This window comes from Drosophila albomicans, chromosome 3, assembly GCF_009650485.2.
Source record: "Drosophila albomicans strain 15112-1751.03 chromosome 3, ASM965048v2, whole genome shotgun sequence".
NCBI lineage: Eukaryota > Metazoa > Arthropoda > Insecta > Diptera > Drosophilidae > Drosophila > Drosophila albomicans.
Window position 1 is genome coordinate 48967653 of NC_047629.2, and position 22451 is coordinate 48990103.

The 22451-nt window shown below is 40.5% G+C and overlaps 2 protein-coding genes across 9 annotated transcripts; one reads left to right on the plus strand and one right to left on the minus strand.

The window, feature by feature from the left end:
- Positions 1-267: 267 nt before the first annotated feature.
- Positions 268-5331, minus strand: LOC117566999 (probable G-protein coupled receptor Mth-like 14). Of its 3 annotated transcripts, none has more exons than XM_034246675.2 (8): positions 4998-5331; positions 4290-4380; positions 4068-4234; positions 3515-4003; positions 2357-3059; positions 1262-1395; positions 690-775; positions 268-617 (listed from the first exon to the last, which is right to left on the minus strand). In XM_034246675.2, exons 3-8 carry the CDS (start codon positions 4205-4207, stop codon positions 436-438), a joined length of 1734 nt encoding a protein of 577 aa, XP_034102566.1. In that variant the 5' UTR covers positions 4208-4234; positions 4290-4380; positions 4998-5331; the 3' UTR covers positions 268-435. The 3 variants fall into 3 exon arrangements, with proteins under 3 accessions (XP_034102566.1, XP_034102565.1, XP_051859412.1); XM_052003452.1 differs by having other exon boundaries at positions 269-617; positions 2357-3044; positions 4998-5329; XM_034246674.2 differs by lacking the exon at positions 4290-4380.
- A 203-nt stretch (positions 5332-5534) lies between these two features.
- On the plus strand, positions 5535-22447 carry LOC117571565 (nucleosome-remodeling factor subunit NURF301). 6 transcript variants are annotated; one of them, XM_034253769.2, is made up of 13 exons: positions 5535-5622; positions 6324-6835; positions 8053-12006; positions 12738-13121; positions 13188-13532; positions 13610-15151; positions 15222-15355; positions 18646-19447; positions 19511-20081; positions 20141-20293; positions 20351-20714; positions 21360-21444; positions 21509-22447. In XM_034253769.2, the coding sequence occupies exons 2-13, from the start codon at positions 6541-6543 to the stop codon at positions 21712-21714; spliced, it is 8835 nt and encodes a 2944-aa protein (XP_034109660.1). In that variant the 5' UTR covers positions 5535-5622; positions 6324-6540; the 3' UTR covers positions 21715-22447. The 6 variants fall into 6 exon arrangements, with proteins under 6 accessions (XP_034109660.1, XP_034109662.1, XP_034109661.1 ...); XM_034253771.2 differs by having other exon boundaries at positions 5601-5617; XM_034253770.2 differs by lacking the exon at positions 5535-5622 and adding an exon at positions 5649-5716.
- The last annotated feature ends 4 nt before the right edge of the window (positions 22448-22451 follow it).

A 22451-nucleotide genomic window follows, 5' to 3' on the forward strand; every position in this document is an offset into this window, starting at 1 on the left:
TTTGCATGATTTATTAGATTTATCAACACACATGAAACGTAGCCGAGCACTCGAAAAAACTACGAGTATTTACTGCTTTCCTTTCCACACACAAAACAAAAAAGATAAAAACATACATTTACCATTTTACCACTTACAACATAGTTGATACGCTGACGATAATGATAAAGATGACGATACAACACAGACTCTCTCTCACTCCCCATTCTCCCAAAAATATATATATTTAATTAAAATACACACAAATATAAAAATACAAAACGGACATTTCAACTCAATGACACTTTATGTATACAAGTGAGAGAAAGGAAGAAAAGATTTAATATTAATACATTTCTATGTAAAATGCAATAAACAATTTATATATATATACATACATAACATATATAATTAAGTTGTATTTGGTGTGCGTGTGTGTGTGATATGACTAAATTCTTATGAAGGATTCGCAGCTTTGTTAACCGGTTGCAACTCAGTGCCTCCCTCGGAGATGAGATGCGAACCGCGATCGTGCCACCAGCGCAAGATTATTGTGCGACGCCTGCGCACCACGAGGAATATCAGCATTATCCACAGACCCTGCAGTCCATTGATCATATCGCAGAGCAGCAGGTAGACTGTAATGTTTAAGATGAACAAATTATTAGTTGGGAAGCTTCAAATTTCTATATGAATAGTAAGTTACTGACCTTCATTTCCAGGCGAATAGAATGTGACAATTTCGAAGAGCCAAGCGAGCACCACAATAATTCCCAGCAAGGCGACACATTTGGCACTGCAAAAGAAATTTCAATTAAAATCAAGTAAGAATGCTACAGTCGAGTGTGATTGACTTAGAGATACTTATTCTTCGTAAGAGCTAAATAGTGCGGTATTCTTTTTAAAATATACCAAATTAACATACCACAAAATACTAAGAATGTATACTGTATTTGGTATATTGGTATAGCACTACATTCAAAATATACTTTAAAAGGAAAAATATACCAGTTAGTCAGACAATCAACTCGTAATAAATAGTAATTATATCTCTATCTCTAAAAGTCTCTGAGATCCAGTGTTTCATATGAACAGACAGACGGATATGGCTATATCGTCTGGGCAGTTGACGCTGATCAAGAATATATATTTTATAGAACCGGATATGTCTTTTTCTGTGCGTTACATACATTTCATTCAGGCCAAAAGTTATAATACTCTTCTACCTTATGGATAGCGGATATAACAAGTCTTTATTTTATATAGAATCCTCATTACTTACTCTTTTTTGACATCTTCGTATTTCTCTATGTCGAAAGGACGTCTGGGTGTCACAGAGTCCTTTTCCTCATCATTCACTAGCAAATAACCATCTGATTTGATGCGTTGAAAGCCAAAGAATGCTACGACCAAAACCTAGAATAACAAATATAAAAACTTGCATTATTATGTTTCATAATGGATATGTTAGACTGGAGTACATTGACCTTAAGACTCAATCAATACAGTACACATTATTGTTCTATAATATATATCTACAATAAAAGCCACCGTAAATCGAGTCATCGCTGAGGAGTTCCCAGATTGCCAAACAAAGTTGCTACCCGGAAATTCCAAAAATCTGACTCAAATGGTACTTTCTTTGTAGCGTCATATCAACATCAACGTCTCTTACAATTGTAAACAAGTTTTATTTAAAGTTAAATTACTTCACCAAAAACAGGTTTTTTTTTTCTTTTAAAGATAACATCTGCTCGATATATTTAGTAACTCTTTTAATTGGAACCGAGTAAGAACGCTTCAGTAGAAACGCCCCATATCAAGATACTTTGCGTCCAAGCGTTTAAATACCCTCTAAGCTTTATAAATCTCTCTCTTGAACTACTTCTTTATATGACGTACGATTGCCGTTGACTTGCATTCGGAATTTATAAAACAAATGCTAAAAGTATAGGATTTACTTTTTAAATATGATTTGTAGTCGCTTTCCTTTGATTTATTAGCGGGTGAAATTTTGTTATCTAAGGCACTAAGTAAATATATTTAATTCTTGAGATCAAAACTGTATCATAAAAATATTATTATTATTATTTTAGTGTAATACTAAATATTCTTTTAATTCCCTATTTCAATTAGATACGACTAGCACCTTCAGGCTCTCATAAAAATATAATTTACATAATGCTTATGCTTCAAATCATAAAAACTTAAATACCCATTTTAACCACTTACACAATGGGTGTTGAAAAAAGAAACAGATAAATGAGTAAACAGAAGCCATTATCAATATAAACTGTGAATTGATAATGAAACTAGCAGCAGATTGTCGCAAAACTATGTTATAAAACTTTGATTTAGTTTGGGAAAAGTGACTTACCAGAAAACTGAGACCCAGCATTGTAGACACCGGAGGTATAAAGTATCGTTGGGATTCACGAATGGATTCCGTGATGCCTTGCAGGAAATACGATGGCATGCCAGGTAAACCCTTCTGAACGGTTAGGGAAACAAGTATCGCGGGTCCAGTGATGGCGATCAGCAGGTAAGCAATGAAATTGAGAATAGTCCCGGTTTTGTTCAGCTGCACATAGTAGGGCAACTTGTACCAGATGTTCAGGAGAACGTTGCAACAGATGCAAAAGTACCAGAAGAAGAAGCTTAAGATAAAGAATTGGATGACATATCCAATGAAACCACCCGATGGTATGCCATAGATGTGAACCACCGAGTAGACAAAATAACCGCAGGCCAAGCACAATGACATCAGGGCCAATGACCAGCCATGAAGATTGCGTAATAGTTTCAGTGTCAGATGCAAATATGTGACCAGCAGAAGACAAGGCATGCTCACAAGCATAAGCACAGCCACAATAATGATCTTGGCTTTGGACACCTCTTCGACTTGGGTGATGCAGACGAAGGCGATCATTATGCCGGATTTATCTTGATCCACGCAATAGTTTTCCTCAACCGCATAGGACTCATTGCTGTTCTTGTCTAGGATCAAGAGATCTCCATTCTGCATAATGAAGAGCAGATCTTCCTCACTATTATATAGAAAGGAGCTGAAAAGGTTAACACTGCAATAAATTCAAAGGGTTACAGAGCTCTAAAGATATATATGTGTTTCAGTTTGATGAGCAGACAAAATATAATGATAACTATAACAAGCAAATATATATATCAGTATATCAGTATATCAGTTTTATACTTTTTTATAATTGTGTTTTAAGATAATAAAATTGTGTTAAATATTTCATTAGCTATAAACTTTTTCAAATTCTATAATTGCAGATTAAATTTTTGTCTTCTTAATCACCCTATAAAAAAAGATTTGGTAGTTAGGGACTCTACATTATTTATAGCTACTATGAAAAGTTGCTATACTTTAACTTTAGATGATATACAATATTATTACTCTGATATGAAGTTAGCTAGAGTTATCTTTATGATGCCGCTTTAAGAAGGAAATAAATCCATCAAACTGTTGACTTCTGTTAGTCTGAGATTCATCGAGTTCGATCGTTAAACTTACCTATTACATGGATTGCCTATTTCGTAGGTCAGTTCTGGCGTTACTTCCAGATCGTCGATGCAATTATCGTAAAGCTCGGCGGTAATTACGATCGGTTCAAACTTGTGGACCGCTCGATCACATTGAGAATCGCTTTGGTTCTCACGATAGAAATCCAAATTCTCTCCAAATGGACAGCACTTGCGTAATCGAGAACTTGATGTGGGTATCGGTTGTTTTCTCAATTTTTCACGTTGCGAACAATCCGCCGGCGTATTCGGTAGTTCCACCTGATTGTGTCGCTGTATCTGGATCGGTGCTATAGATGTTGTTGTTGACAGCGAGGTGTCTGGGGGACGGGACGAGGTTGTGCTATTAGCATACGAAAGTGACGCTACAACTGTTGTATTCATCGGAGGTGTTTGTTGTGTGCTCGTCGATTCGGAAGTCGGAGCTGCTGTCACAGTGCTATAGTTAACTTCTGTTAGATTCTCCAGCATCATGGTTGTACTACAATCATAATATTAGTCGCAAATTAGATATATAAATAGCATAGTTACTAATTGAGTCTAACCTTTTATTTTGTAGTATAACTGCAACATCATCGACATCGACTGCGTTCGTAACATCTTTGGCATTTGTTAGTATTATAAGCATATATATGAGTGTTGTAGGAATGAAATAGAAACCGATCTTCCAACTGTGAGTTGCCATTTTTCGTTTGTATTGTTTGTTTAAGCGCTGAAACGAAAACAGCAATAAACAAATAATTTGCTGTTAACTGAACTTTGCTTACCCTTAAAACCGAAACACAATGCCGTCTCCAAGTGTTATGGAAATGGATTAATACGTATTTCCTCTACACGTTTTCTTTTGTATTAAACCGTCTAGAGATAAGTACATATAATTGAAGACACTGCGATATCTATATCTAAGTTGTAGGCGTCTATAAAATGCTTGGAACCTACTTACACACACACACACACACATACAGAAGAAACCTATCAACATGAATGTACATTAATTATCTTTCACTGGCTACTCCAATTATAAAACCCCTTACGCAGACATATGACGTCATGTGAAATGACCGTGTTTGTATGATTGTGTGTCTCTGTAGTTAAGAAATTCTTTAAAAAGAATTGGTTACGACCGTTGAATACACAAGTATAGTCATTAAAATTATGTTCGCATATTTTCAATAGAAATCGATGACAAAATCAAATATGTACATATATAATAATAATAATAAAAAAACGCAATGATAAGCTCGGAAATAGCACGGTCTCCCCCATCAGGTACTTAGATAAATGGCATGTATTGTTTGGCGTAGTAAATTACAACTTTGGGGGACATGATAACTTTTAATACCAACACTAAACAACACAACCTATGTACATTCCAAATAATAATAATAATCGGAATTCCAACAGACAGGTGTAGTTGTATTGGTAAGGTGAGTATGTAGAATATCTTTATCTGGGCAAATAGCTTATTTACTCACATGTCAATAAAACTGTAACGTTTAGAATTAAACTATATAAATAATTGCGGTATGTGTGTCTCCACGATTGATATCTTCACGTAATGCTAATTAAGAGCATAAATAAGCGATTTTTACAGCATTTTTTCGGTTTTAACGTTGAGCTTATTTATAAAGTGCATCCGACGGGCGCGCAGAATGAAGTAATACTAGCGAAATCAGCGTCTAACACACATATCGCGGACCTGAACGCATTGCTTGCTGCTCGCTGATAAGATAACGTGCAATATGCGCAGGGCTACATGTCTCTTATAACTTTTAAATTACTCTTTAAAAAATTCCGTTTTAAGTTTTATTGACAAAATCACATATTCAACTGACCGTTTATGCAAGCAAACAAAAAAAATAACCGGTGCCGGCATCGATCATCGAAACGATTGCAAATTTTTGAAATTTAGATGATATTGTATTGAACTATCGATAACAAGTGCGATTGCAACCCTACTCGTGACGCACATGCAACCATGTGGAGTTTAGTACCAAAAACGACTACCAGATGTCGCTTGCGACATTAGCAAATGAAAGACGCGCTGTGATTGGCTGACTGTACGCTATTCGGGCTATAAGTGCAGAAGTAAAATGTAAGGTAAATGTCGCTCTAACAGTTTGCTTAAAAATAGTTAAATAATATTCAAATAAAATATAACAACGAGTGAGCAATGTGTTGCCAAGTGTGCTGGGTAAATGGTGCATTCAAAATTAATGTCAATTGTGTTAATTAAACGTTTCTGTGGCAATTTGCACAAATTTTCTCGGTTTTATAAATGGCGGACAATGTGCGTTGGCTTCAGTCCCATCCATACACACACACACATTTAAAAGTGCCACCAACTCATATACGCAGACTCACACATACACTAGCAATAGCACACGAACGATTGTGCGTGTGTCGAATATACCCCAGTACTACATTAAAAATTGAGAATGTATAATTTGCCAAAACCTGGCTTCTGACCAAAGCATCCTTAACCGAATGATGTTAGTGAATCGTGTAAATGTGAGTGTGTGTGTGTATGTTTTTTGGCGCCATATATGCAATTAGTAAAGTTTTTCAATATGCAATTTGTAAACAAAATGATATTTCTACAGTTTTTGTGAAACTTATCGATTTTTTCCCGCACATGTACATATGTGATGTGCGATACAAATACAGGCAACATTGTGTGCTGCTGCGACTGTATGCGCAAAATGAGTGTGAGCGAGTGCTAGTTATACAGTTGCTAAAGCAAATCGTTGGTGTTTGTGTTATTATTGTTGTTGCTAACAAACGTTTATTTTGCTTTTTAGATAATGTGCGTTTCATCGAGAATAACTAGAAGTGGAAAACCTAATCGTATTTGAGATACCGCATACATCATCTTTCACACACACATAGACACGCAACATACACACCCGCGCTCGCACGTACGCTAGATTTAAGGCAGAAAGTGGGTGGAACAGGAGAGAACTGGAGGAAGATCAGAAGATCATAACAGAAACATAAACGGATCGATCAGCATAAATAATGAGCGGTCGTGGCAGTCGAAAACGAGGACGCCCGCCAAAGACGCCAAATGAGCGTTCAACGTCGGGACGTTTCAACTATCAACTGCTCAAGAAGCCCAAATATCTCAGCGAAGGCAAATCACAGCCAAGCACGCCGTCAGCATCACGCTGCATCTCTCCCCAAAGCGATGAGTGCAGTCGCAGCAGTCATAATAATCGCGGCAGTGCTCGGGGCTCCGGCGCCAAGCGAGGACGCGGACGCAAATCAAATGTACATGCAAACACCAGCACCAACAGTTATTCGGCCAGAAAAGGTAAACAAATTACATTCGATATATAAAAAAATAATCGGTTTCACTCCCACAAGTTAAAACGATAGTTTAGCTATCGAATACATTTATAGCCCAGATAAAAACAATTTGTAAACAAATTGCTGTCAAAAATATGAACATATTCGCACCCCCATGCTTAATTAAAGTTAATTATTTCTCTAGAAAATTGATAGTTCAGATAAAAGTAGTTTGTCCGTAATTTAACTAAACCACAGCTGATGCGAATTATCTTTTCTTTTTTTGTATAATAGCTAAGTTTCAACTTAAAGTCGAGGAACCGACGGAGTTCCTAAATAGTCTTCTCTATGCTCTAATATAAGTATTTTAATAATGATACAAAATAAATTAGCAAAATGTACAGTTTACAGACGAAAAATTCAACAAGAACTTGCTAAAGGAAAACTGAATATCGGTCAATATGAACTTAGCTGCTCTTAAATCGTAGTCAACATAGAGAAGAAATCACTAAACATGCAATTTAAAAAGTGAACATAGTAGGCTACTTTCTATACATTTTAGTTGATTTTTATGTGTGCGAAGGAACTGTCAAATCTCTTGCAAAAATAAAAGAGTTCTACGTGTTGTATTGACAAGTAAAGTAATGTAAAGTTGTATACGATTTCAAAGACCAATTACAAAGGCTACATTGGCAATTGCACCATACGCCGAAGAAATCAAAGAAGTTGAGGAATTTTCGCTGATGATACCGCGAATTTAAAAAATTACTATTGAGTAGTAAAGAAAAAAGTAGGTAAAAGACAAGGAAAAGAACGGATTGATATTGTTAAACACCTTACGACGGCTTCAAACGTATTTTAGCGACAGCTGAAGAGAAATACTTAAGAAAAGTACAGAGAAGAAGCGTAGACAGAAGGCTAGAAGACGTAATTGAAGAGGACAAGGTGAGCTTGCCGTTTGATTGCAACTCTAGTGAAAGCACAGCGGGAAAATCAGCAAAGAATAGCGTAAAGTATTAAATAAGTGAAGTAATACAGAAAGAAAGCGAAGAAACTGTGAAGACCAAATGAATAGACTAGTAAGGAACGGCAGAAAGACAACCGTTATGACAAACACTTACTCAGGGCGTTTGAAAGGTAAATGTTGAAACATCTAGGCATGCAGCAATCCATCTACACTTCAACAAACAACAAAACACACAAATATACGTAATTTAATCGATTTCCTTCTTGATTTGACAGGCTACGAATCGGAATACCATTATGGGTCCGATTTCGGCGATTCGGACGACGAGAAGTCGGACAATGAAGACGATATGCTGCTGACGCCCAGCGACGACGAGAGTCTGGATGCTGCCAACGAGAGCGAGTCGGAATTTTCCGTCTGCAGTTTCACACAAAACGGCCTCGGACGGCCGCCACGTCCGCCCAGTCCAGAGCCCATTTGGCTGCAGGAGGGCAGAGAGTTCCCTGCGTTGGAGTTACCGGAATCATCGGAAGATCTATTCATTGGCAATGCGCATGTGTTGCGCGCTCTAAGTATTTATGAAGTATTGCGACGTTTTCGTCATCTGGTGCGTCTCTCACCGTTCCGCTTCGAGGACTTTTGTGCGGCTCTGGTGTGCGAGGAGCAGAGTGCTCTGCTCACCGACGTTCACATAATGCTGCTGAAGGCAATCTTACGCGAGGAGGATGTACAGGGCACCCATTTTGGCCCGCTTGATCAGAAGGATACGGTTAACATAAGTTTGTATCTGATCGATGCCATCACCTGGCCCGAAGTGTTGCGCAGCTATGTGGAAAGTGATAAGGAATTCGATCGTGACGTCTATCATATCCTCTGCTCCGGTGAATATCCGTATTCGGGTGTCGATAATCGTTTGACTGTGCTGCAATTTCTGGGCGATCAATTCCTCACTGCCAACTGCGTGCGTGACGTGATGGTCCAGGAGGGACCCATACACTATGACGATCATTGTCGTGTGTGTCATCGTCTCGGAGATTTGCTGTGCTGCGAAACATGCCCGGCTGTCTATCACTTGGAATGCGTCGATCCGCCCATGAACGATGTGCCCACCGAAGACTGGCAGTGTGGCTTGTGTCGCTCCCACAAGGTATCCGGTGTGGTGGACTGTGTGCTGCCGCAGGAGAAGCAAGGTGTGCTCATCCGTCACGATAATCTGGGTGTCGATCGTCATGGTCGTCGCTATTGGTTTATTGCGCGTCGCATCTTTGTCGAGGATCAGCTCGATGGCACCTGCTGGTATTACAGTAATCTGGCCAAGTTTGAGTTGCTGCTAAAGCGCATGGATGCCAAAGAGTTGGAGTCGCGACTGTATGTACAGCTAACCGATCGCCAGGAGGAGATTGAGCGTCAGATGAAGTTAACCGAATCGCTGACAAACGAGCACAAACACAACAACAAACGCACCCAAATCGATCTCGAGCAAGAGGCTACACAAGAACTGCTCGAAAAGGAGGCAGCAGCGGCAGCTAATGATGAGGAAGAAAATGACGGAGAATCTTCTCCTCCGGCTGAGGTAGCTAAAAAGGTCGCGGAGGACAATAAGATGGTGACACGTCAGAAGACGAATCAAATGAACAGCGGCACACTCTACTTCAAGCTGGGCATGGAGCAGGGCTTTAAGAACTATGTTAATCAATATGCCACCAATCCGATAGCACTGAACAAGCCTCAACGCAACGAGGAGCGCGACAAGCGTCGCCATTTGTCGCACAAATTCTCGCTAACGACTGCATCGGATTTCAAATGGATAGGCATCACGATGGGCACTTGTGACAACATTATTACAACGCTGCGCCAGACGCTCATCAATTTCGAATCGAATATTGCCGCCTCCTTTATGAATCCCAACTGGTTAAACAACAAAAAGATGTGGAACAGCGCCGTAATGAATGCGAAACGAGCCACAGATTTCGGTGCCGTAATGCTGCTGTTTCAGTCGTCACTCAAAAGCGTTGTCTTCGCCAACGTGTGGCACGAGCAGCTGGGACACATGCAATTGCAACGCATCACGAGCGCAGAGCGTGAGGAGCGCAAGAAGCAAGAGAAACGCGAGAAGCGTGAACGCGACGATGAGGAGGAACGCAATCGCTTGGCCTTCAACTACATTAAATACTCGCTGGGCCTGAAGCATCAGGTGTGGAAGCAAAAGGGCGAGGAGTATCGTGTCCACGGCCAATGGGGCTGGCTCTGGTTGTCGAGCAGTCGCCGTTGCGGAGTTCGTGCCCGACGCACGCGCGCCCAACCGTTGACCCATGCTCGCGTCTATGTGCATTATTCGATGGGCGAAGAGGAGACGGAGACGGCTGTCAATGAGAGCGTGCTCGTTGATCCGCGCACACAGCGCTTTATGCAGCAATGTGAATCGATTCACAGCGAGGGACAGATTTGCCATTATCTGCCTGAGAACCATACCAACATCAAGGTCTATGAGGATGTGGGTGAGCGTGTGGCCGGACACATTGATGTGAGCAAAGCCCTGACAGCACCAGGACGACATTACTACCCGAAGGTGGCACGCAAATGTCGCCTGGATGATTTGCTAGAGCGTCGCACAAAATTGGCCGAGGTGGAGCAACAAATCGCCTTCAAATCGGATGTGGAAAGCGATGTCAAACCGCTGTTGATTACAGCGACCGCCGCGAACAACAAACAAACGTATTTGGAGAAGCGTTTGATGCGTCTCACCGAATCGGCGGGTCCCGGCAAGAATCTGGCCACCACTGTGAATTTCGATCTCGTCAATTCGCTGGCCAAGCAAATTCAAACAGTGCGCATGCAATTCAGTCAGCTGAATCGCTTTGCGAAGACCTTCCGCTGCTATACAAAGGAGTGCAATACTAACTCAAATGCCGTCTCACAAATCACGCAAAACACTTGCTATTCCCCGCTCTGTCTGCAGAAGGCGCGTGCCAAGAAGGAGCTGCTGCTACTGCTACGCAAGGCGCACACGGCAGGCAACGGCTCGAAGGAGACTGTTGCCGCCATTCTGGGTGCTGTGAAGAAACCACCGTCCATACTCGAGCAGAAGCTCACGGAGGGCAAGAAGGAAGCGGTGCAGCTGACGCTCGAGGAGGTCGATGAGCACAACAAAACGCTTGAGTCGGAGGCGCCGCTTGACTTGCTGCACGACTGGGATCAGGCGCGTCAGCATGCCGTTGCCTTTAGCGAGCAGCTGCTCAAGGATTGCCTGCTGGTCGAGTCGGAGGAGAAACCAGCCGCGGAGAAGGTGGCAGTTAAGCAAGAGGATGCCAGTATGAATCCCGATACGAGCACACAAGACTCGGACAAAATGGACTACATCGAGAGCATGGATGTGTGCAGCAATGTGGAGATCGAGAGCACCGAAGACTCGTTGGCCGCAGCAGCGAGCGCCGCCAGCTCCACAGCGAATGCCGATGATGTGGACATATTCGCAAACACACGACGCAAGCGCACACAGAAGCCGAAGAAGGCCTACATTGGCACCAAGGATGTGCTCGATCAGACGCTCGACAAGGACATACCGTTGAACAAGCAGAATCGTCGCTTCCCCATCACAGCGCGTCCCGTGAAGCGTGAGGATGTCACCAAGTACGAGCGCGAATACTTTGAGAATGGCAGCGAACGTGTTTACTCGTCCACCTCATCGCGAGGACGCGTCTATTTGCTGCGCGATGCGGCCAAGCTGTACGAGCAATCGGTCAAGGCAGAGGACAAGACAAAGGTGGTAAAGAATGCGACCTATGCACGCTATCCGCTCATCTCCAACTTCTTGACGCATAAGCAAAAACGCAGTCTCTTGGTCTTGCCACGTTACGAGCTGTTGAAATTGGCTCGTTTGGCGGGCAAAGCGCCCAGCAGTGGCTTCCATCATGCGGCGAAGAACAATAGCATTTGGCAGTATCAATGCTCGCGTCCATTGTTCCGCACCTGTTGGTCATATCGCACATCGAATGCCACCACATTGTCGAGCATTGCGCTGCAGTTGCGCATTTTGTGGTCGTGTCTGCGCTGGGATGACATGATTGCCAAGTCACCGTCCACCGATGGCAAGCATCAGGTGACCACCGAGAACGAGATTGTCACGTTGGAGTTGCTCAAGTTGCGTCACGCTGGTCGCTATGGCGAAAAGACGAGCTATCTGCGGCGCAAGGTCGTCATTCCACTGGAGATGCCAAAGACTATTCGAGGTGAGTGTTTGACCATAACTTTTTAGGCACGTTTAGTTTTGAGAAGACTTCAAAAAGGAAATATTAGGTTTATCAAAATCAGAATGAGACTCAAATTGAAAAAATTTTGCAAAATCGGAATGTGCCTATGAGGCAAAATAACATCCAAAATATACATTATAAATCAAATGGTGTCTATGTATCCATTTCCAATTAATATTAGGTCTCTACTGTATCGGATTATATTACATAATGATCATATCAACTTTTAATTCCATAATAATAAGATTAATCACATGTTTTGTATTGATTCTTCAGAACTTTTACAAATTTCCGCCAATTTATAAAAGAATTTAACACTTAATTCCAACGGGTTGTTTATTTAATAGTAAAAAGGGTTTAACACAGTTGATACTATATTACTATAGTATAGAATGATATATTTCTTCATTTCTATAATCAAAACTTCTGCCGATTTCCGAAAATAAGTATAAAAGAATTTAAAAAGGGTCTATCACAGTCGAAACAACAACATCTTTATTATAGAATGTTCATATTTTCCATTAAGTCCATAATAATAAGAGTAGCCACTTATTATTTTATTGATCTCCGTTAATAAGTGTAAAGTATTGAATACTGAACTCCATTAGGTTATTAATTTATTCGTAAAAAGGGTCTACGACAGTCAAAACTTGCCTGCATTTTCAATATGTATAATGCATATTTATTAATTGGTTTTTAATCTTCTTCAGAGGTCACATCGATACGTTCTGGCTTGCGTAAACGGAAGCGTGCCGAGTCGCCGCAGCCCACAGAGCCGCAGATTAGCGAGGAATGGGTGGACGAGGACAAGCTGGAGCTGTGGGAAATCAAGTTCATTGGCGAGAAGCAGGAGAAGGCACGCCTCGCAACCGTCACGCGTTCGGTGGCCTCGCGACAACTCGAGGCAACCAATGGCGGTGCTGCGAATAGCCCCAGCAATGGCAGCCCGGCTGGTGGACGTGTGCTGTTGGCACCAAAGCCCAACGAGGAGGTCAAAGACAAAATGGAGCAGCAGCTCAAGTTGCAACGTGCCGCGCATCAGCAGCGCAAGATACTCAACTCTAGCGGCGAAGTGACGCGCTCATCAACGCCAGGTAAATTTAATGCAATGAACACTATTAGAAAAGAAACTTCAACTAAATCTGAATTCGTATTTGCAGTTAAGGGACAAGTGATTGGCAGCCGACGTGTGATAGTCAAGAATCCAGATGGCACCACGCGCATCATTCAGCAGGCTGTGACGCAAGTGCCGCGCACAGTGACGACAGCCCAAACGGCATCCTCTTCGAGTCCAGCGCCCTCCAATGCAGCACAATCGAATGCCAGCACATCATCGTCCAGCACATCGACGCCGTCGGCAACGCCGCATAAAGTACAAATCATACGTGGCCCAGATGGCAAAGTCAGTGTGCGTGGTCTCAATCCCGGCCAGCAGCTGGTGCAGATGCCCGATGGCAAGCTGCATGTGCTGACAACGACACAAGCATCGAATGTCGCCACGCCAGGTGAGTGGACAGCACAATTATAATCTATCACGAAAGTAATCAATTAACATTTGATTTCTCTTTTTTTCGAAATGCAGTGAAAGGGAAATTGCCAATTAAAACGCTGGCAACTGGAGGACAAACCCCACAGGCGGTGGCAACAACAACTGCTGGCTCAGCTGCTAACACGCCGGTGATGAAACAAATTGCATTGAAGCATGTTGCCAAAACGCCGGCGACCCAAACGTTGGCAACATCACAGCGCGTCACATTGCCCCTGGCGCAGGTGAGAAATAAATTGCTCTTGGCGCAACAGCAACAAGCACAGCAACAACAACAACAACAGCAGCAAACGACGCCAACAGTGCAGAAATTAGTGTCGAAAGTGGTGACAAATGCGTCGCCATCTCAGCAAGTGTTTGTGCAGCAGGGCTCCAAATTGCTGGTGACACAAGGAGCGCAGGGTCAAAAGGTAATCATATCTGCAGCCTCGAGTGCACAGCAGCAACAACAACAGACACAGCAGAGCACTGCCACAGTCCAGCAGCAACAAATTGTGCACACACAGACAATACAACAGCAGCAACAGCACATACAGCAGCAGCCAGCCCAACAGCAGCAGCAGCAACAACAGATTGTGGTCAATCAACAGGTGGGCGCACAGCCCACACAGAAGGTGATACAGCAGATTGTCAACACCAGCAATGTGCAGCAACAGATTGTGGTGGGCGGTCAACGCATCATTTTGAGTCCGGGCCAAACGATTGTCACGCAACGCAATGTGCCGCAAAGTCAAGCATTGCAGATGGTGCAGCAGCAGATACAAACGCAACAGCAGCAGCAAACAACCACCCAGCACGTTGTGCAGCAGCCTCAACAGCAGCAGCAACAGCAATTTGTGGTCCAAACCAATCAGACTGTGCAAGCGGCGACGCCCACAACCCAGACCAAGGTGGTCAAGCAGATTGTGGTGCAGCAGCCACAACAGCAACAACAACAGCAGCAAGTTATTGAGGAGAAACCACAAAGCAGCGCAGCCGAAACAGCTGAGGCAACCACACAGCAAGTGTTGGTGCCAAACTCGACGCTGGCACAGCAATTGGCGCAGGGTAAACTGCAGGTGGCAACGATCAATGGCCAGCAAGTGATTGTCAAACCTTTGGGCAACAATCAGGCGCAAATTGTGGCACACATCAAGCATCAGGGCGATGGAAATGCGCACATTGTGACGAACAATGCAACGCCGGCCGTATCACAAGCGAGTCCCCAAGCTTCGCCCGTCAAACTGCCGACACAACAGCAACAGCAGCAGCAGCAGCAAACTGTGGTGCAGCAAGCGCCACCGCAAGTGGTGCAGCAAGTGCAGCAGGTGACACAGCAGCCGCAGCAACAGCAGCAGCAGCACATTGTGCAACAGGTGGTGCAGCAAGCGCAGCCAGCTGCACAACAACAGCAGTTGAGTGTGGAGGAAAGTCTGCTGCAGAATCAACCGCCTGGCACAGTGATCAAATGCGTAACCGCCCAAGTGCTGCAAACGGAGCACGGACCACGCATTGTGCTGCAAGGTCTGGTGGGCAATGACTTCACAGCACAACAGCTGCAGCTGGTGCAGACGCAAGTCAAGCAGCAGTTAATGAAAGGTAAGGCTAATTAAATTATAATCATTGACGAATCAATACTAATTGATGTTCCTTCCTCTCGTGTTTGCAGCGCAAGAATCAAATGGCAAGCTCGGTGTTTTAGGGCCAACAAAAATTTATCTTGCTGTGCAGCCGGAAACTGCGGCACAATCATCGCAGCCGCCTCCGTTGACACCTGTGCATCAATCGGCGACACATCAACAAGTGAGTAGCTTTTAAATGCAACACAACAACAGCAAAAAAAGAAAACTCATTTAAGAGATAATAAGCGAAAGAAAAAAGAAATCTACACAGAAACAGTTTAGCTAGAGAGAAGAAAAAGTTAGCGAAAAAGAAAAGCGAAAGCGATGTTTGAAAAGCACTTTATAGGCTGTGCTCAGCTCTCGAAACATGCTTTTCATGCAATTACTACTACTATTATTATTATTATTATTAATATGATTTAAACAATTTAATATTTAAGTTAATGTTTAGCTGAGAACAAAGAACAAGCGAAAACGAAAAGCATGTTGTTGCTATCAATATTAATTTATTACGTTCTATTTTTTCTTCGATTTACACAAGTTTTGTTTGGTACTTATAATTTATTTGTTAAACCTGTTTTTTACATTTGGCACACACACACATACACAATCGATACACTCACACGCACACACACAAACAAAACACACACTCACACTACGAAAGTAAGAAACAACGATTTACATTGATATCTCATACGCATTCCTTTTTACGGCATGTAACGAGTGTTTGATTCGAGCGACTTTATTCCCCAGCAAAAAGGCTTCATTTTGCAAAAATTGTAATTATTATTATCAACTAATTCTCCAACAAACACACACATACACATAAAGTAAAACACTCACACATACACACACGCATACATAATAGTTATAAAATGAAAAAACAAGACTCATGTCATAAATACTTAGATGCAGCTAGCTAATTCTTCCGAGAGATAGATGAAAAAGAGAAATAGAGAAGATATTCCAATATATATATAATTTAAATTGTACGTATTTATTTGACCTGGCTTCAATTCGTAATTTTAATATGTTTACTTACTACTACTTAGTTATGTAATTTTAATTTATAATTAGCGTTAAGAATGATAAGAACAAAGCATAATAAGAATTGCCGAAAGAATGAAAAATAATGAATGAAACATTACCAATATATTACTATACAATATTTCCTTGGGTTTAGCATTCAAGTTGAGTTAACTAATTACATTTTTAATTTTATTACCTTATTTATCACATTAATTAATTACCGATTATAATAATTTAGCAAGCAATATACTTATAATAATAATAATATATAATTAAATCGAGACTGTGACGTAATATTAGCGACCAGGGCAAAAAGTATTAGACAAAAAACACACGCTAATTATCCGAAATGCGTTTAAATAGAATTTTTCTTGCCTAGTTTCATTATTTGGCTATTACAAAAACTCTATATAGTATCTGTAGTACTATCCTATGTTTACTTGTAATCTATGTAAAGCGCTTTTTGCAATAAAAATATACATGTATTAATTGATAATACACAAAATACCGATGACCAATCCTGTTTCTTTTCATACAATAAACTCAAGAGCAGAATCAATCATATTTATATGCATAATGAATTCTCACTTCCTATATATATATATATTCGTGTTCGTTTGTTAGGTGACAACCACAATAAAAAGTAACTCTAAATAGTTTTTAAAAAATACTAAACAAATTACCAAAAAAGTATATAAATTGCAGCAGAATTGTGTCGACCAATTTATCCGATGGGTTTTTAGATAAAGAAAAAATAATAACACTCCCCACTTACACATTTTCTACCTTTTTACACTCTTTTTGGAAAATTAATTGAAAATGTGAGAGAACTTAAAAATCCTTTCGAACGTACGATGTAAATACTATTCCTATAACTCCCACCTTTTATTACACTCTCCCACGCTACCTTTAGTTATTAAATATAACACACTTATATAGTATATATATATATATATATATTTTAATAATATATATTATGCACACACATTGATTATATATATTGAGAAACTTGTGTGTAAATTTTTGTTTCTGAGTTAGTTGGATGATTATTTGCAAATTGGCCTTTGTGTTGACAAAAAGCGCTCGCTTCCTAAATATATACATCATATATATATGATATCATATCCTATATATGCGTTGTATATACCAATAATATGAAACTTTGTAAAACCCCATTGTAAGCGAACTATTTTAAAGCTAATCAAACATATGTAAAAAAAAAAAAAAACAAAGTATTTTTATCAAAGAAACGACTTTAATCAGAAATCAGTTGAATTTGAGTACCAAACCAAAACAGATCGAACCAATCAAAATTTGTTGTTTTTTCTCCTTAATATGGCCAAAATTCCAATTGCTAAAAAAAAAGTAAAGAAAATAAAAAAAATAATGAAAAAAATATATGAAAAATCAAAGAAAAGAAAAAGAGAAAAGTTATTGCCGAAGAGATTAACCCACACACAGAGTTTTAGTTGGCTGACTTATGACATCTATGCATATATACATATAATACACAATATATATATGTATATATATGTAGATCGGAGATATCTGCTTTTCATATAAATGGCAAACTAAACGACGGACCGGACCGTCTTTCACTCCGTACCCTCCTCCCCCCGTCCTCGTCCGAACGACGCGTGCAGCGCATGTGAGAGCTAGAAAGAAAAACGAAAACTAAAAGAAAAGCAATAAGAGAAAAAGAAAAATGATCTATATATAACACAAAGGCTTAACCATATTTGTAATCATCTCATCTAAATCGAAATGAAATTTTACACTTGTTCAAAAAGCAATGCAAAAGCAAAAAAAAAAATAACAAAACAAGAGTTACACACAAACACCACACAACAATACATCTACACACACACACCCTCACACACAACACACACTATTCAATCAATCACAAAAGACATTTTGCCGCAATTTTCATTATAACTTATTTAAAGCAAGCTTTTTTTAATAAAAGAGGGAGTGAGAGAAAGAGAGAAAACTAATTAACTGACTTTCGAATACCCTTTAATGCTGCCATGCTGCCTAATCTGAAAATTACAAAACAAAACAAAACCGACAAAAATGTAATCCAAAATGCATTGCCTTAAATCCGAATCCAAAATCCGTGTGTCAACAACTACAACTCCAACCAAAAAAAAAAAAAAAAAAAAAAAAAACGTGTTAATCTCTTCGTCAAAACAACAACAACAACCACTACAACGACAACAACAACAACTCCACAAACATTAACAAAACCAAATAAAACGATAAATAAAATTAAAAAAGGTTGCCTGGAATAAATACTACAACTGATCTCTGATTAAAGCCAGGTAGGTGCCGATCCACATTTCATAACTTAAGTCTAATTTTATGTACATATTTATCCACCTTCCACTTAACCAAATATTACTTTTGAGCGAACAACCGTCAATAATATTTGAAACCACTTAGGTTGCTCGCAACTCAAATGATTGTGTTAAAAGAAAACATTCTGTCTTGCAAGAAACTGGCGCCAAGGTGAAAGCTGCAACCACAGATGCTGCTGCATTATGCCATACTAATAAAAATAATGCTAAGAATAATGATGATGATGACGACGTCGACGACGACGACGATGATGATGATGAAGAGGAGATTATAGTTGTGTGCAGTCCGCCGCGCAAGAAGCCTGAGATATCAAGATTTACGAAGCCCCGCACGTTGCCTTTGCCGCCTCTGTTTAATGATGATGTTGCATGCCCCTCATCTGATCAAAGTAGTCTTAAGTCCCAAGAAAGTAATGATGGAAGTGCGCAAGATTCCCAGCTAGCTGTAGTAGTTAATAATGCCAAACAATCTAATCAAGATCAAGCCGTAAAATTAAATCATTTTGATAGTGCTAAAGCCGCCAATCGATGTCTATTACAGACTAACTCCAACACCACCAACAACACCAACAGCATCAGCAGCAACAACATCATTTGTGAGAACAACGACGCCGCCACGGCTTCAGCTCTTGTCGAGAACAACGACGACCAGAACAACCACAACACAACTGCCAGCGGCGGTGAATCCATTGAGCTGCTCGAGCCCAGTGGCTTTGCCCAAGCTGATAAGCATAGCTCGACCAGCAGCAGCAACAACAACAACTGCAACAACAGCTATGCCAACGACAAGGGATCAGCAGCAGCAACTGCTGCGACACTGGAAGGCGTAGAATATGCCAACGAGCAGAGCGAGAATTTTGTCGTCACCAGCGGCTACATACAAGAATGTAAGCAATATCATAAAGATATATCTATCAACATCCCAACTAATCTCTGTTCTATTTCGTTAGCCATTTCAAATGCCCTGAAACAAGGCAATCTGAGCCCAGAGCTTGAGGAGAAGCTGGTGAATATGCGCAAAAAGCAGGAGCTAAACAATTCCCAGAACTTGGGCGAATGGACGCCATCGACGCACAGATCCAACACTCTGGTGGACGGGGCTAGCACTTCATCACGTCGTCGCACCGCTTCGACGCGTCACAACAACAACAATGACGATGAGGAGTGGAAGCTACGCACGCCATCGAAGCGTCAACACACCGTGTCCAACAGCAGTCAGCATAATAGCAACAACAGCGCGGTGCGCAACAATCGTAAGCCGTTGCCACTTGAGGATACCGCAAATCTCAGTGAGCCGAAGCAAACGCAGCTGGAGCGCCACAAGGATTTGCTGAAGAAGAGCATTTTACGTAAGCGTTCGCTGCTCGAGCGCAATTTGCAGAATGAGATACGCGAGGAAGTCGAGGCCAAGGTGAAGCGACATGTGCGCACGTTGAGCACTTCAACGCCGCCACGCAAGGAAATTGAACGCTCCTCAGTATACACTGAGCGATTGGATCAAACGATTAATGAGCCGAAGAAGTAGGTTTTAAAAGTTTAATTCTTGATTTTACTAGTTTCTAACTATTAATAAATTACAGAAACAACCCGAAGCCGCCAACCACTGCACGCACGCTGTCCGCCGAGCCTCCAACATCGCTGCACAGCCGGCAGAGCGTAGGACGTCCCAAGAAGATGACCAGAAAGAAGGAGAAGCTGTATTGCATTTGCCGCAAGCCCTACGACGACACCAAGTATGCTTAACAAATTAAATTCAAATCGAAATCGATGCCAATTAATCCATCTTGCAGATTCTATGTTGGTTGCGATTTGTGCAGCAATTGGTTCCACGGCGATTGCGTCAACATCACCGAGGAGGCATCGAAGAAGCTCACCGAATACATTTGCAGCGATTGCCAGAAGGCGCGTGAAACGCAGCAGCTTTACTGCAGCTGCCGCCAGCCATACGATGAGTCACAATTTTACATTTGCTGTGATAAGTGCCAGGACTGGTTCCATGGCCGTTGCGTTGGCATTGTCCAAAGCGAGGCCGAATACATAGACGAGTATGTCTGTCCCGACTGCCAACGCAATTCCGATGCAAATACGGCGAACACCAAATGCCTAACGCCAACTGAAGTTGTCGAACTCAAGAGCCTGATCAGGCAAATACAGGTGAGTGGGACACTTTTTATACCCGCTACTCATAGGGATGAAGGGTATTATAACTTTTTGTGTAGAAAATGTATGTAACAGGCAGAAGGAGGCATCTCCGACCCTATAATGAATATATATTTTTGATAAGCGTCAAAGGCCTAGACGTCTGTCCGTCTAACTGTCTGTCCGTATGCACAATTAGACAAAAATCGAATAATAAGCGTAATTTTGAAGCTAAAGTCGCGAATTTTGGTTGTGATCGGTTAAAAATTGTATAAGTCATTTAAGAAAAACTTTTGTATGGCAAATTACGCATACTGCAATGGGGTCTTAGCTGTTTTGGGTAACAATCTAGTATATTTTAACTTATATGGTATATTTCGAGTGTAGTACTTCATCAATATACCAAATATGACCTTCAGTATATTTTGTGGTATATGAATTTGCTATATTTTAGGAGTAATGCACTGTTTTGCTTTTATTTATAATGAATAATGGGTATCTCACAGTCGAGCAATATACCAAATAGTCATTTGGTTGGTATATTTTAAGAATAATGCCATATTTTTTTGAGTTCATTAAATCAGCACACTGGACTGTAGCGTTCTTTCTTGTTTTTACTAGACGACAAATCATATTGATAACTGTATTTCCGTTTTGCAGTTGCACAAGAGTGCCTGGCCTTTTATGGAACCGGTTGATCCGGACGAGGCACCCGACTATTACAAAGTGATTAAGGAGCCCATGGGTAAGTTGATCGACCGACACACATTCGATTTTGCTCTTATTAATTCTCCTATTTCTATTTGAAGATCTCAAGAAGATGGAAATGAAACTCGAATCAAACACTTACACCAAGCTCGCTGAATTCATTGGTGATATGACAAAAATCTTTGATAACTGCCGCTATTATAATCCCAAGGAGTCGTCGTTCTACAAATGCGCTGAAGCGCTAGAATCTTTCTTTGTGCAGAAGATCAAAAGCTTTCGTGAACATGTTTTCAACCAAAGCAATTGAAAGATAATTGATCAAATTGTTGGTGCAATTGGATTAAGCTGGATTTAAACAAGAACCAGATTAGTAATAATACTAAGAAAAACAAAGTAATACACAATTACTTTCAAACTCACAACAACAACAACAGCAGCAAGAAAATGAAAGCAGCAGAAACATTTTAATTTTTATATATAGTAAACGAGAAAACTACATAAGTTTACTACTCTAAGTAAATAGGACTAGATTTGTAGCAACTCCAAAATATTACTACTATAACTGTAAATTTATATATATGCGCATATATAAATAATAAAAAATATATATAAAATTAACTGAAGCTAAATGTAAGTGCAATTAGCTGTGTAGTCAAGTCAGTAGAGTATTGTATTACTGAGAGAAATATGAATATGAAAAGATTAATTGGAGTAGCTAAGTTCACACACAATTTTTAAGTTCTTTTATGAAGAGCAAAACAATTAACAATTTAAAATTTAACTAAGTAGTGTTTGACTATGTACAGCCGAAATGAGATGTAAATAAACACACACACACACATGCATTTGTCTTGATACATATGTATGTATGTTATGAGAATATATCAAGCATAAAAAAGGGAATATCTATATATGCATACATATACATATGTATCTGTAGAATTTGTACATATAATATGAATGTAAACTGTATTTATAACGCGCATATTGCAGCTAAGCAAATGAAATAAACGAACGTTTGATTCAACGACTCAATCAAAGCGA

Coding starts and splice junctions, on each gene's coding strand:
- LOC117571565 (XM_034253769.2), top strand. CDS start 6,541: ATGAGCGGTCGTGGCAGTCGAAAACGAGGACGCCCGCCAAAGACGCCA. Junction 15,356..18,645: donor AATCGGCGACACATCAACAA/GTGAGTAGCTTT, acceptor GAAACCACTTAG/GTTGCTCGCAACTCAAATGA. Junction 20,082..20,140: donor ACGATTAATGAGCCGAAGAA/GTAGGTTTTAAA, acceptor AATAAATTACAG/AAACAACCCGAAGCCGCCAA.
- LOC117566999 (XM_034246674.2), bottom strand. CDS start 4,207: ATGGCAACTCACAGTTGGAAGATCGGTTTCTATTTCATTCCTACAACA. Junction 3,060..3,514: donor ATAGGCAATCCATGTAATAG/GTAAGTTTAACG, acceptor AATTTATTGCAG/TGTTAACCTTTTCAGCTCCT. Junction 1,396..2,356: donor TGCTGGGTCTCAGTTTTCTG/GTAAGTCACTTT, acceptor TTGTTATTCTAG/GTTTTGGTCGTAGCATTCTT.